General features: G+C 34.5%; 1 protein-coding gene across 2 annotated transcripts in view; it reads left to right on the top strand.

Moving 5' to 3' along the window:
- UNC13C (unc-13 homolog C) overlaps positions 1-13152 on the top strand; it is a 502857-nt gene that overhangs the window by 201425 nt on the left and 288280 nt on the right. The window contains exons 8-9 of one of the 2 annotated variants that reach the window (XM_054565405.1): positions 11294-11521; positions 12509-12650. The exons of the other annotated variant lie outside the window; for it this stretch is intronic. Coding sequence (XP_054421380.1) covers positions 11294-11521; positions 12509-12650 — 370 coding nt within the window. The remainder of the gene's footprint in view (positions 1-11293; positions 11522-12508; positions 12651-13152) is intronic. 2 annotated transcript variants of the gene reach the window in all.

Here is a 13152-nt window from a genome sequence, read left to right as displayed (position 1 = left end):
ACTTTCTCATGTTACCTCAAAATAGCATCACATGGTAAGTGGGAATATGTTGAGTCGTGTTCCTCAAACAACAGCTAAGGCACATGCCTGTGATTATAGCAACTAGAATTCTTTGCCAAGACTCGCGTGTCTGAGTGAAGGAGTCATGTTCTTCTCCATCCCATGCACAGGCCTTGGAATTGAGAGATCTTGTGTTTGAATGGCAAAAATAAATCTAAGTTACCAGATATGTGTCTTTGAGCAAGAATTTTAACTTCTCAGGGCTTTATTTTCCTCCACCAAATGAATAGGAAAAATAAAATTTACTTCAGAGTGTTAGTGGCAAGACTGAATGAAATAGCCTCTGCTAATAGTCTGGCACATAGTAGATGCTCAGTGAAGCTGAGTGGCCCTTCCAAACTTTCACACTTCCAAATAGGTACATTGCATGCCAACCTTTGCAACATATCTTAAATTTTCTATTTCCAAATTTTTTTTATACTGATACTTTAGGTCTAGAAATGCCAAAACATTGCCCTATAAAATACACATTACTAACTTCTCACTGTCTCATTTATTTGGTCGTGCGTGCTGACCTTAAATAATAAAAGCATTGCCAAAGAAGTATATTCAATGATGGGTTTTTCATTTGCAAATTATGGGGTTTTTTTTCACTTCTAAACATTGTCCCCTCTGTTTGTTATTTATATAAATGTAGTCAATGTAAGGTTCATGGGTTGCCTGAAATTGAGAAGGGACAGAGGAAAATGTCAAAGTAAAGATTAAACAAGAAATGCTTTCACCATTGGCTTTTGTAGTAATAGAAACATATATTCTACATTTTTTCTACCTGATTAGTATTCTCCCTACCCAGTCAGATCAGAATGAGGCTATTAATGATAAGTGCTTTTTTTTTTTTTTTTTTTGGGTAGCAAAAGAAGTAGTATCCCTTTGAAATATATGAATGACTGTTGAAGAGGACTGGGGATTAATTGAATATTGCTCAGCCAATTTACTTGCCAAGTCTCATAATTCAATTAAAATTCAGTCTACTTGTTTAGAAAATGAATTGTGAAATAGGCTTCTTAAGAAATAAGCTCATTAGGTCAGTGATGTTTGAGAAAACAGACGGGAAAATTATTGCCTTCTAGAAACAAATGGCTTAAATCCCTTAAAAAATGATGCAGATTATACCTGAGAAATGAACTCAGGTATAATCCTCTTTCAATCTTTTAAAGAACAGAAATGCCACCCATTTATTAAACTTTAGAAATATTTTCATAATCTATTTTCATTTCTTAAGACAGCATGCACTATTGGATATTGTCCAATAAATTTAGCAAATGTGTCATGGAAGTTATTCATTAAAATGTACATATAAATTGAAAGAATCAACAATGGTTCAGAAAAATGAGAGTGGTTATATATGCTCTAGAAAACAGGTGTTTTTTAAACAACACCTCCTTTTGCTAAAACCCACTCACACTGAACAGAAAAGGGTTTTGCAAGTATATGAATTTGGCTTCGCCACTTTTCACAATAAATATCAATAAAATTTAAAGTTATCCCTATGAAATTAGCAACATTTCCTTAAGAAATTTCTCTTGATCACAGCTCTAAGCCCAACATTTGCAATGGGATCACTTTGTGTGAAATGGTTCCTTGTATGCCATCACTGAAAAGAAAGAACAAAATAAAAAATTAAGAGAAATCAGAGCTGGGAAGTGCAGCTAATGCAGCCTCCTATAAGAAGGTTTTCTGATTTCCTTATCAAAATGGTCATTCACTCTCTGTTTGAACACCTCCAGGGAAAATGTAATACCTTAGTGGACAGCTGAATTCATCATTAGAAAATTCTAGCTTATAAATTAAAATTTGAACTAAATCCTTCCTGCCTCCTTTAACTTCTAATCTTTAAGCCAAATCTTACCTCTAGATAAAACATTTAATAAATTGACTTCCATTGGATATAAAAGTTTTTCAAATTCTTAAAAATAATAGTTTTCTTCTGGTTTCTAGGACCCTTATTGTTTTTCTAATCCTTTCTGTAGTCTGTCAATTTACATACATATTCATTCTCTCTCTCTTTCTCTCTCTCTCTCTCTCTCTCTCACACACACACACACACACACACAAAGAAAAAGAAATACTTTACACATAGTCTGACAAATGAACCATACAAAATAGTAAGTATTTAAATTTACTTCCAATTGATTTGAGTTTGGTATTTCATCTCCAAACTCAAGTGATTTATACACTTCCAGTCAAGTAGGATTACATCAGATGATTATAAAATCCCACTCACTGCTCCAGTACTTCTTTAAAAGTTCAAATAAGTTCTGAAAACATCAAATAAGTTCTTCAAACAGTCTCATCTCAGATTCTCTTTAGCTAATTTTACTCAGTGGTGTTTCCTATGCTTTGCTGTCTTCCTCGCCCAAGGCTGACAGCTATGTCGTTATAGGTAGGAACAGAGGAAACCAAAGAGTAGCAGAAAGAGCCATCCTTGAGAAAAGAGAGGTGACTTTCCTTCCCCTCCCAGTCCTAGGCCAGTGGGAGTAGCCAGAGTCTGACTGCATTTTTTTTCTTTATTTAACTCATTTAGGTTCTGCTATCTAAAAAGGCCTCTTTTCTTTCTTTTATATTTTTGAAAGAGCATTTGGTGATTGAAGAACTGAATTGTAGCTAATGGAGGAAAAGTTTGTGACCCTGAATGATGTTAATATAACCCATAAGAAACTTGCTGTAACAGTAATGGTGGCAATTTTAAACTAAAAAAGCAAAAAAAGAAAAAATGTTGGCTGGGATGAAGATGTATTCAGAATGAAGCACATGCAGGGGAGAGATCATATGTAAAATATTTTCTTTATATTTTCAAAATAGAAAAGAGACAACTTCAATATTACAGAAATACAAATACCATGGTACCTAACCCAACTAGCCTTTACTTCCTTACACATTTCCAAAGAAGGAATCCCAGAGTCCCACTGAATAAGCATTCTGCTTAATAAGGACAGGAAGTACTTCACCAAAAGTTCAGGAGCATCTGCAGAGTGCTTTCTTTTGTTCTGCATGTTCCCCGCTGACATTATATAAAGCTTATGCATCTTAATTATTACCCATTGCAAACTCCTAACATTAGAAAATCTGGCTGGGGTACTCCTGTCTGCAAATGAAATACGGATTCTCTTTCTTTGTATTGCATTACCACATTTTACAGTTGTGATCTCTTAAGACAGTCTATTATTTGTATTAAACTGTTTTTGTGGGAAGGAGTTTGATTCTGGGTTTTCAGAGCTCAAAAGAAAGTAATTGATGTTGTTCCTCAACTCAAACCTATTTTCTAAAACTTAGGTGAATACATGTGAACACATATCTGTCTTGGGAACTTTTGACATCTCCTCTTTCAACAGCAATTACACAAAATATGATTATGTAATGAATACTCAGAAAGCTTAGCAGTAGCATTTTCTGTATCCACTGCTATACTAGGAGACCAGTCTTTATTTCTCCAGAACCTAGCATGCACTTAAATACAGCTGCTTAATAAATGTCAGTTAAGTAACAATGAAGACAAAAGAATTTTTGTTAGAAAGAGCATCTAATGGTTTAAAGATCATACTTTCATAGAACCATAGACTTAAAGAAGAGCCTTTGAGATAAGTGGATTGGAGAACCCAATCTACCAACTTTACTGAGTTCACAAAATTGAGTATCTTGTCAAAAATAATCAAGTGGATGTTATAGGTAGCATTAGAACCCAGGTCTATGAACTCCAAGCCTAGTGATCTCTCCTAATTTATAAAGGAATATACAAAGTTGACCCTAGGGAAAAAAATGAAAATTGTTGAATTTTATTTGTACTGCTGTTCCAGTCTCCCATAGAGCACCCTTGTTTGTAAGCTATCCTGTGTGGAGCAGATCCTGACTTCACAGAACTTCCCAGCATGATGACGCCTCAAGGCCTGTCCTCCATGGCCAACCCACCAAACACAGGGTATTACCCTATCACAACATACTTACTGTGTTGACTTTTCAACAATACTAAGGAGGAAAGAATCTGATAGTTAATGTGGGTAACTGCGTAATCAGTAGTTGTTACTTTAATACAATGGTCAATGTCTTAACCCAAAAGAATAAACTAACAATGGAGAATTTTCAAGTGGTGGGAGAGTGTGGGGGAATGAAAGTGTAAGTATGCCTTACATAATGTCATAGAGGCATTCAACATAAATGTAAGCAAAGGTGAGATATATATGTATAGCCCTGAGCTACTTGAAAAAATCTAGTTTCTCATTCTGCTACTATCAGAATTTTATAAAACCTCTCTGAGCATCATTTCCTACATGTGTGAAAAGAGTTAATAATACATATTAATGCCCTCTAGCTAACGATCACCAGGTATACACCTGTAGTGTTAAAAGTTCAGTTTATCACCCATTGCTGACAGGAGATAAGAGGATAAACCATAGAGTATCTCACTAAGAGGGTTTTAGACAGTACAGTGTTACCATAGATTGGGTGGTGTGTGGAAGTGAGAACAACCCTATGATTCTGCAGGTTAATAAACCTTACCTACAAGGAGCAGACTAGAGTGAAGCTAATAGCTGCTGTTCTTAGTAAAGAAACTCTGGTCACTTAGAAGGGATGTTTGGTATTTGCAGTTTGCACAGTGACCTTGTTTTCATTTGTGCTTATACAAAAAATATAAAATGGCCATGTTTGTGTCACTTCAACCCTGTCACAGGGTGGCTTTGTGTGAGGTGGCTGTAGGTGGCCTCATGTCCAACAGGAGAACAACATGGCCCAGCTGGGAGTGCCAGGCCAGCTTCCAATGACACTGTGAACTTGTATCAGCCAAGTTCCTGGATGTCAGAGCCTATTTAAGAAAAAAGAAAGAATCAGTGTTTAAATTTTTTTTTTGTTTTATATTTTTTGTTTGTTTTTTGCAAAGGACATGAATAAATCTATGTAACTAAAAATGGTAAAAACAAGACAGTATTTTCTCCTTCCATCCCTCCTTGCTCTCTTCGTTTTTTCCTTACATAGTAAAAATATTTTGAAACTTTTTCACTTTATTCTTTACAACTAATTTGTTCTCCTAATTCATATAGATAGTTTTGGACTCTGAAATGATTAGGAAATCTTAAGAAAGTTAATATCTAGATTATGTTTGTTTGTGAGATGTAGTAGATTTGACATACAATTATGAGAGTGCATTCCAGATTTTGTCGTCTTTTACTATGCAAATATTTCCAAACTTGTTCTAAATGTTTGTATTTACAAATAATGGGACAATTGGATGTGGCGGGGATGGTATAGGTGGAGGGGGAGGTAATGTTGCTTTTCATTTGTTTTTGGACCCAAGCTCCCTGGCAGAGAAGTCACTTCTTAGAAAGAGGGGCAGTTTTCTTGAAATTGGGCTACCTGCCCATGTTCCCCCATGTCAATGATGAGGTCTCCCATGGGCAGGGGAGGTGATGCTATGCTAGATTTCTGTCCCTCCAGTTATCTTTCTGTTAAACATCTGTCCTTTGTTGGTCTGCCAGAGATCATGTGGAGTGTGTGGTTTTGATTGTGTAGCTGACTTGAAGACTGGGGGAGTTGTAGGTAGGTTCCTTGAAAAGAATGAAGGCATGTTAAAAGATGAGGGTTAAAATTATTTTGGATGTAAAATAACTAAGGGAAAAGGTTAGGCAATACTAACTACATGTCCACCTACATGATTTCATAGAAAAGAAAAACAGGCACCAAAAACAGGCCCACCTACATGATTTTACTAGGAAAGAAAAGAAAAGCAACAAAGTCTCAATAGTAGAGACCCCTAGAGAGAGAAATGCTTCAATGTCAGGCCTTCTTTGTGCTTTTCATGCTTGTTAACATGAACCTCCTCTGGGTTCACCAGCCTCGAATGCAGTAAGAATTTATGAATTTAAAATAATAATTATTATATTTATATTACCATTACTTTGTTCACAATATTGATAATAAATACTATTTATAATAGAAATACTGTTCAGTATTATAATGAATATTTATTATTACTTTTCCTAGTTCCTTGGAAATGTATGTTCTTTTATCTTTAAACAATTTGTTGGCTCCCAATTAGCAAATAGTTACAGAGCTTTTAGCATATGGCAGATATTGGGTATGACACTGTTCTTAGGGGAGATTTCAAGGAGTTGCTTCATAGGTCAAGTCATTGTGAGGCTTAGAACTATAAAATTTCTTGTTAGTATTTCTTATTTGCTTATGTATTCACCTTTCTGACATTCTGAAATCCCTATACATGTTCAGTTATTAGTATTGGGTCTATATTCATTATCTCATTGAATCCTTAAGGGACTCTCTTAAAAGAAGACATTACTATTTTTTCCTGTTTTCAGATGAAGAGATTAAGGCTTATAAAGATAAAGTAACTAGCCCAATTCCAAACAGGTACTAAGTGACAAACTAGGATTCACATCCAAGACTGTCTCCTTCTATACAAAAGCATCAGGAGCCACTATGTTTTTTTGCCTTATGTAAAAGTTATCTTCTTAATATATTTCTTCCATTTATATTTGGATTTAGGCCCTTGTTTTGTGCTATTAAGTGCGGGCCAGCCAAATTCTGCTTTCTAATGATGGGCACACAGCCACACAGCCTTCGTTTTTGGGAAATTCCAAATCCGAAGCCAAGGGTCAGGTATATTTTGTATCTCCATAAGGTGCATTCCACAGCATATTTATCATTTGATACTAAATTTATTATTATTTATTGTAGAATTATGGTCTTGTTGTCAGAGTATATAAGAAGTTCCTAACACATTAAATTAAACCCAGAGCCAAAATAGCAAAATATAGTAATCATTTTATTTTAGGTTCCCCTAAGAAATAGTTTGTCTTCTTTATTATTGAGTGTATCCTATTTTGCAAACAGTGTGCTAGATACTTGGAAAACACAGTTAATTAAGGTTGGCCTTACAGGCTAGCCTGTAGGATATATATACATTCAGATAGCTATGACAGTGGTGATTGATAAATATTCAAGTATCTTGTGAAGCAGTTGCTTGAAATCAACCTTGTCAGGCATATTTACACCACAAAAATCCTCTAATGCTATAAATCATGTTTGATGTTTCCGTTGCTCTTGTTTTCTGTAGTGGGGGTTGGGGGAGAAAATGTGACCACTGAGTTTAGAATGCCTCTTTTTCTATTAAGAAAGAGAGAACGTTGGCACTGGTGAGAACAGCACCAGGTGTTAGACGGGAGAGTCATACATACCTGGCCTTCCTTCAGCAACCTTGGTACTTGAGTTCTGGCTAGGAAAAAATTCAGAGCCAAGACTCAAACTATGAGAGAAAGTTTATTTAGAAAGTCACAGAAGCAAAAGAAGTAAATGGTAGAAAAATGGACTCAGGAAACAAATTACAGAGGCAAAGGAAGGGGGTCCCTTAGCGTTTAGGAGAAAGAGACAAGGGAAGACACTTGGGTTGGGAGAGAGGAGGAGGAGGGAAAAGGCTCGGACTTCCTCCCTAAAGCTGAGAGATCAGTCCTGAGGGCTTTTAAGGGTGGAGGTTATAGGGGAGGTCCCAGAGGAGGATCCTAATAGAATATTCATCAGCTTATTTGTAGCCAGTAGTCTCCACTGATTAGTCAAAGCCAGGGCAAGGTGGCCATTAGTCAATGCAGCTGGTCCTGAGACAGCCCTGTCCCTTGTCTGGTTTTGCTGCTTTTCTGGACCTGGAGCTGAAACACAACTGAGGCCTAGATGTATTTGATGCAGGTCAGAACCTCGTTGTCCTGTGGACTTAATGGTTAAGGGCTCTTCTCCAGCCCCCTTGTTCCTTCCCCCTCTGAGAGGGTCTAACCCATATGCCTAGCAACATGTCAGGGGTGGAAAGGTCAGAAGATCCAAACCATGTGACAAGTAATATGAAAGGTCAGGGGGGTCGACACCAAATGACCAGCAATATGCTAGGGGAGGAGAGGTCGCCCTGGGGATGATATCCTTGTTTTACCAGTTTTGCCCATTGGTAGGCACCTGGGGCTTTGCACCTTGGTGACCGTCTGTAACTGGCCCATCATCCTTGTTCTGCTCCTGCCTATCCAACTGCCTACCACACAATAAATTCATATGCTGAGAACAAAAGGGTAATGGGGGCATGATTGTTGAAGAGACTAGAAATGTTTGAAACTGTTGAGAAAAATAGGAAATGGAAGAGACTGAGACCAAGAGAGAATATTGTAGTTTTTATGTATGTACAGATAATTATTTGGAAATACACTAAAATTGTAAATAACCATATAAATGTGGTGGAATTGTGCATTTCATATGAAATTTATGTTGTGGGTGATAAATAAAAATTAAAGGAAAAGTGAGGGTTCTGAGTAATTGGCTGTTTTATTAAATTATGTGGAGGAGAACCATGTTGGATAAGTTTGCCTCTCTTTAAGATTAAATTCCCTTGCAGTTCTGCTGTGCATAATTGACTGATCTGTCAATTAAGTGTTTTTAAATATAACAATGATGCATTTCATTTGTATAATGTATTATACTTTACAAAGTGCTTTGACTGTACATTATATCTTTTAATTTCATTTATTTTTTATCTCTGGTTGACATATTACTATATTTCAATTAAACTACTGGACCTTCTACCAGACATTTTGAAGGAAGACTCATATAAATTCAAATTTAGTTTGTATCTGATGACTTTGTGATTAAAAGAATAAACTTGAAGGAAAGTAATAAATCCAAAGGGCTGGAAATTTGTGACATATGGTACTTGTTTAAGAAATAGTTTTATTTTAAAAAAATGATATTAAGTGGGTTTGATACACAATAGGACAATAGAAAGTACTTACAGATAAGCGACATAATTAATTATGCATTGTCTCTGTATCTCTGAACTAAACAGATCTAAGTTAAATTATTTTCTAGTCCAAAAATATGAAAGTAGAACTTTGAAAAAGTTCTATATCTTTCCTAGAAATAAAGGTAAAAGACATAAACGTAAGTCTCTTCTAACCTACTCTCTTAGACTGGCAATTTCACAGTCAGTTGGTTTGTTTTCTGTTCAGGTTAGTGATCTTCTCTTCCACTATCAAGATTTGTGATAGATTTCAAAGCAAATTGCCATGTTTTTAAATTAATTTTTAAAAGAATTCAAGAAGCAGATGTTAAGTATAGAGCTTTGATTCCTTTAAGAGAAAAATACCTCTTGACATCCCAGCCTTGAATTTAGTAGTTTTTACTTGAATGACCCTATATCACGTAGGTGGTGGTCGTCGAATGGCTCTTCCAAAGTTTAGGTGAAAAAATTCCAAAATATATTTACCTCTTGAGGACTTCAATACTCTTTCCTAGAGCCTTTGGAAATGTTCATAATCATAAAGATAATAGTTATTGAGAAAATTTGGAGGGATTCAAAAATTTTTTAACACTTAGAACTTTTTGAACATTCTTGGAATGGTCTTTACAGACCAAACATTTGGGACACTGAAACTTGCCGGTAATTTTTCAAGCTATCGTTGTTATTTCTATTTAATGACTAATCCAGTACTTGTAGTAAAATCTGCCTATTGAATAGGTGCAACTAGTGTTTAGTCTAGCCTAAACTAATTTTTCTGTGTAAGAATTATGTACTGTGAAGTTATTATTGATAAACTACAAACATGCTTCATTGCATAAGGGTAGATAATGTACTGTTCTATGGCATATTTTAGCAGATGCCTAGGGCATTTAGAATGGCAAACTGCCATAAATGAAATGTATTACTTTTTAGTATCCTTTTTAAAAATGTGATTTGTCCTCAAAGGTTTAAAAAAGGATAAAGGGAACCTGCTCTTTCTACCATTAGAATGTTCATCTCTTCTTACTTCATCTAATTACACCTTGATTATTATGAATGTATTTTTTCACTTCAGTAAACAAATGTTATGCTTTCAAATAAATAAAGTTTTTTTTATTAAATTACTGCTGTCAAATAGTATATGAATTTATAAAAAGGAAAGTTATTTGACTTTTTCTCCTTTGTCTTAGCTTCTACACTTAAGCCGGCTTAAGATTTACAACATTAGGTTCAAAGAACATTACTGAGATTATAGTTTTGATAGGAATTGTGCACATAATTTATCCCATTTAATCTCTTAACATTTTGTGAAATATTTATGAGTATGCCTATTTTCAGAAATATAATATTTCAAAAAGATACACAAGTTGAGCAATAGTCATGTAGGTTAATACTGGAACAATTACTAGACATGAACACAATTTTCTTTTCTTTTTACTACTTCTCAGTTGCTTCTGTGCCAAAAAAGGTTTGCTTTCAGCAATGGCAGTTCCCATAGACCCTGGTGCACGGGCTTTTGCTTTCTCACTTCAGACTCACTGAGGAACTATGAAAGCTGAAATCATTTTTTACTATTTATTTGTTCTGTATTACTGAGCAACCCAGAGGTCAACAGAACATGGAAAATATCTGGCTGATAGTTAAAAAAAGCTGAAGGATCCAAGAAAAGCCTATTGGAAATCTCACTTCTAGAGAATTTGTATTATTAACAAAAATGCTCAGAAAGTTGAGACCACTCATAAAAAACAAGGTCCTAGAAATCAAAAAGGGTTTTGAGTGGAAAGTGAGAATTCAAGGTGTTCAAAACTATGGCCGTATTATAGAATGACAACTCAGGTTTGTGGTCTATTAGATACTTTAAAGGTCACCTAGACCAATAGTTTTTGAATCCTTTTTAAACAGCAGAATCATTTTTATTCTGGATAAAATCTTACTCTGTATTTCAGAATACAACAAGTAGAGGTGCTATTTATTTTTTGAGAAAAAAATCATTTAATTATGATAAATTCCATCAATAAAAATAATTAGATACTTTGGATGAACACAAGTGTTTGAGATATTGATTCTGAGTGACATTTGACATATATATCCAATCTATTTCCCAATTTGATCTGGCTATCTGTTGAGTAAATATGTGTGATATATAATACATTTGATTGTGTGTATTCTTTTGGGGGGTTTTGAAATTGGTTTTTAAAAATTCACTCCAAATATTTGTACCACCCTTGATTTAGTCCAATAATAGAAGTCAGAAAACTAGGGATCAATGAAGTCCGTTCACTTGCCAAAATATAAGTTGTTCTGAATCTTAGCATCATGATTTGTTCTGATATTCCCCCCCCCAAAAAAAAGCCACTCTGACTATTCAGAATAAAAGCATTCATTCATCCTCATATTTTTCCTTTTTCTCTCTCTCTTGGGCCATCAAAAAGTAACTGCACATACATTCACATCACCATTGATTTTTTTCCACTATAGGAGCAGCAGAAAAGAGTTCTAAGCATGGTGCTGAAGACAAGACTCAGACTATTATTACAGCTATGAAAGAAAGAATGAAGATCAGGGAAAAAAATAGGCCAGAGGTGTTTGAAGTAATTCAAGAAATGTTTCAGATTTCTAAAGAAGATTTTGTTCAGTACACAAAGGCAGCCAAACAGAGTGTATTGGATGGGACATCTAAGTGGTCAGCAAAAATAACCATTACAGGTAAAAATAAGTCTTTAAAATTTTTATTCCACATTGAGTTATTATGTGTTATAGAAATCACTGCTAAAATAATTATAGAAAATAATAGAATTTTCAATCTTGTCAATATTGACAAGGAGTCTAGTTGGTACTTGAAATTTCTAAAATATTGACTAGATAACTAAAGTAATTCCTTGTCTTATCAATATCTTGTTTTGATCAAAAGCTGTGTCTTGGTCTAATCAAAACCTCATCCAGTGGAAGAAGGTTGTTTTACAATATACTCATCAATATTCTGCAGTTTACAAGAGCTTAGTTTTGTTGCTGCCTGATACTGATAAATTATGAGTAGCCAATAATCTCTCAGTCACTTTTTCTTAATAAGAAAACAAATATTATTTTACTTACTCCTGAATCAATATCCCTCTTCTATTTGACCCTGAGTCAAAAAAAAGTGAGTTTAGTTATGTCTAGTTATTTGAACTTCTGAAGTTGCTTGTACAATAACATTAAGTACGTATTTATCATGTTAAGATTGATCAAACCTCTTACTGATAGAGTATTTACAAGGTAGATTAAGATGTTTCTTTTATCAGGTTGAATTGATCAGTACTGACAGCAAACTCATAAGTAAATAAATTTTAAATGACAGGACTTTGACATTATGTTGGGCAATTTTTTGCATATTGAATGTGCATGCTCATTTCTCTATACATGTATACAGCAATGTATATATGAATATATAGGTAATATGTGTAAGCATGTGTGTGTGTATGTATAGCTATTATTCACTACAGGCAAAAGTATATTAGTTCAAAGGAAGGTTTTAATGTTCAGTGTATTTATTATTTTATTAAACTTTTTTAAAAGAAGTTCTGTTGCTCATGAGAATGAAAGCAAAGGACATGCATCTTCAAACACAGGGACAAAGTGATAGAAAATGTTTCCTTCATTATTTTTGTTTCTGGGGAAACCTTTATATTGAACTGTTTAATTTTGTTATTTCAGTGGTTTCTGCACAAGGCTTGCAGGCAAAAGACAAAACAGGGTCGAGTGACCCATATGTTACAGTTCAAGTTGGAAAGAACAAAAGAAGGACTAAAACCATTTTTGGGAATTTGAATCCAGTATGGGATGAGAAGTTTTATTTGTAAGTACATAATGTGAAACTCTTATAAGTAGTAAAATATTTGAGTATAAATTTAAGACAGGCATGCAAAATATACAGGCAATTATTATCTCACTTTAATATTATTTATGCAAATTACAAAAAGAATAAAACTAATGGTATGAACTTGCTTATTACTCTCATAACATTTATTATTTATTCATTAACTTTGGAAACAAGTGATAAAAAGAATATTTCAAACAAGAGAAGGTGACATGGCTTGCATAACTTTGCAGGAAAATAAGCAGAAAAGATTACAACTTTATCTATAACAGGTTGGCCTATCATAGCTAGGAATTTACAGGCTTGACTTAGCAATACTTTGACATCTGAGAATTTATGACTAAAGACTTTGGGTAGCACCTACCCCATCACATATACACCAGCCTATGCTGATGAAATGGTTGGTCATAACTTTTACAATCTCTCATTTTCCAAGGTCATTTATTTTTAAACCTCTAACATCTTGCACCAAACAGCAAGA

Source organism: Pteronotus mesoamericanus, unplaced genomic scaffold (assembly GCF_021234165.1).
Source record: "Pteronotus mesoamericanus isolate MK-2021 breed Mesoamerican mustached bat unplaced genomic scaffold, CSHL_Meso_final contig_164, whole genome shotgun sequence".
NCBI lineage: Eukaryota > Metazoa > Chordata > Mammalia > Chiroptera > Mormoopidae > Pteronotus > Pteronotus mesoamericanus.
Note: the sequence above shows the minus strand (reverse complement) of the source record. Positions and strands in the feature narration are given on the sequence as shown.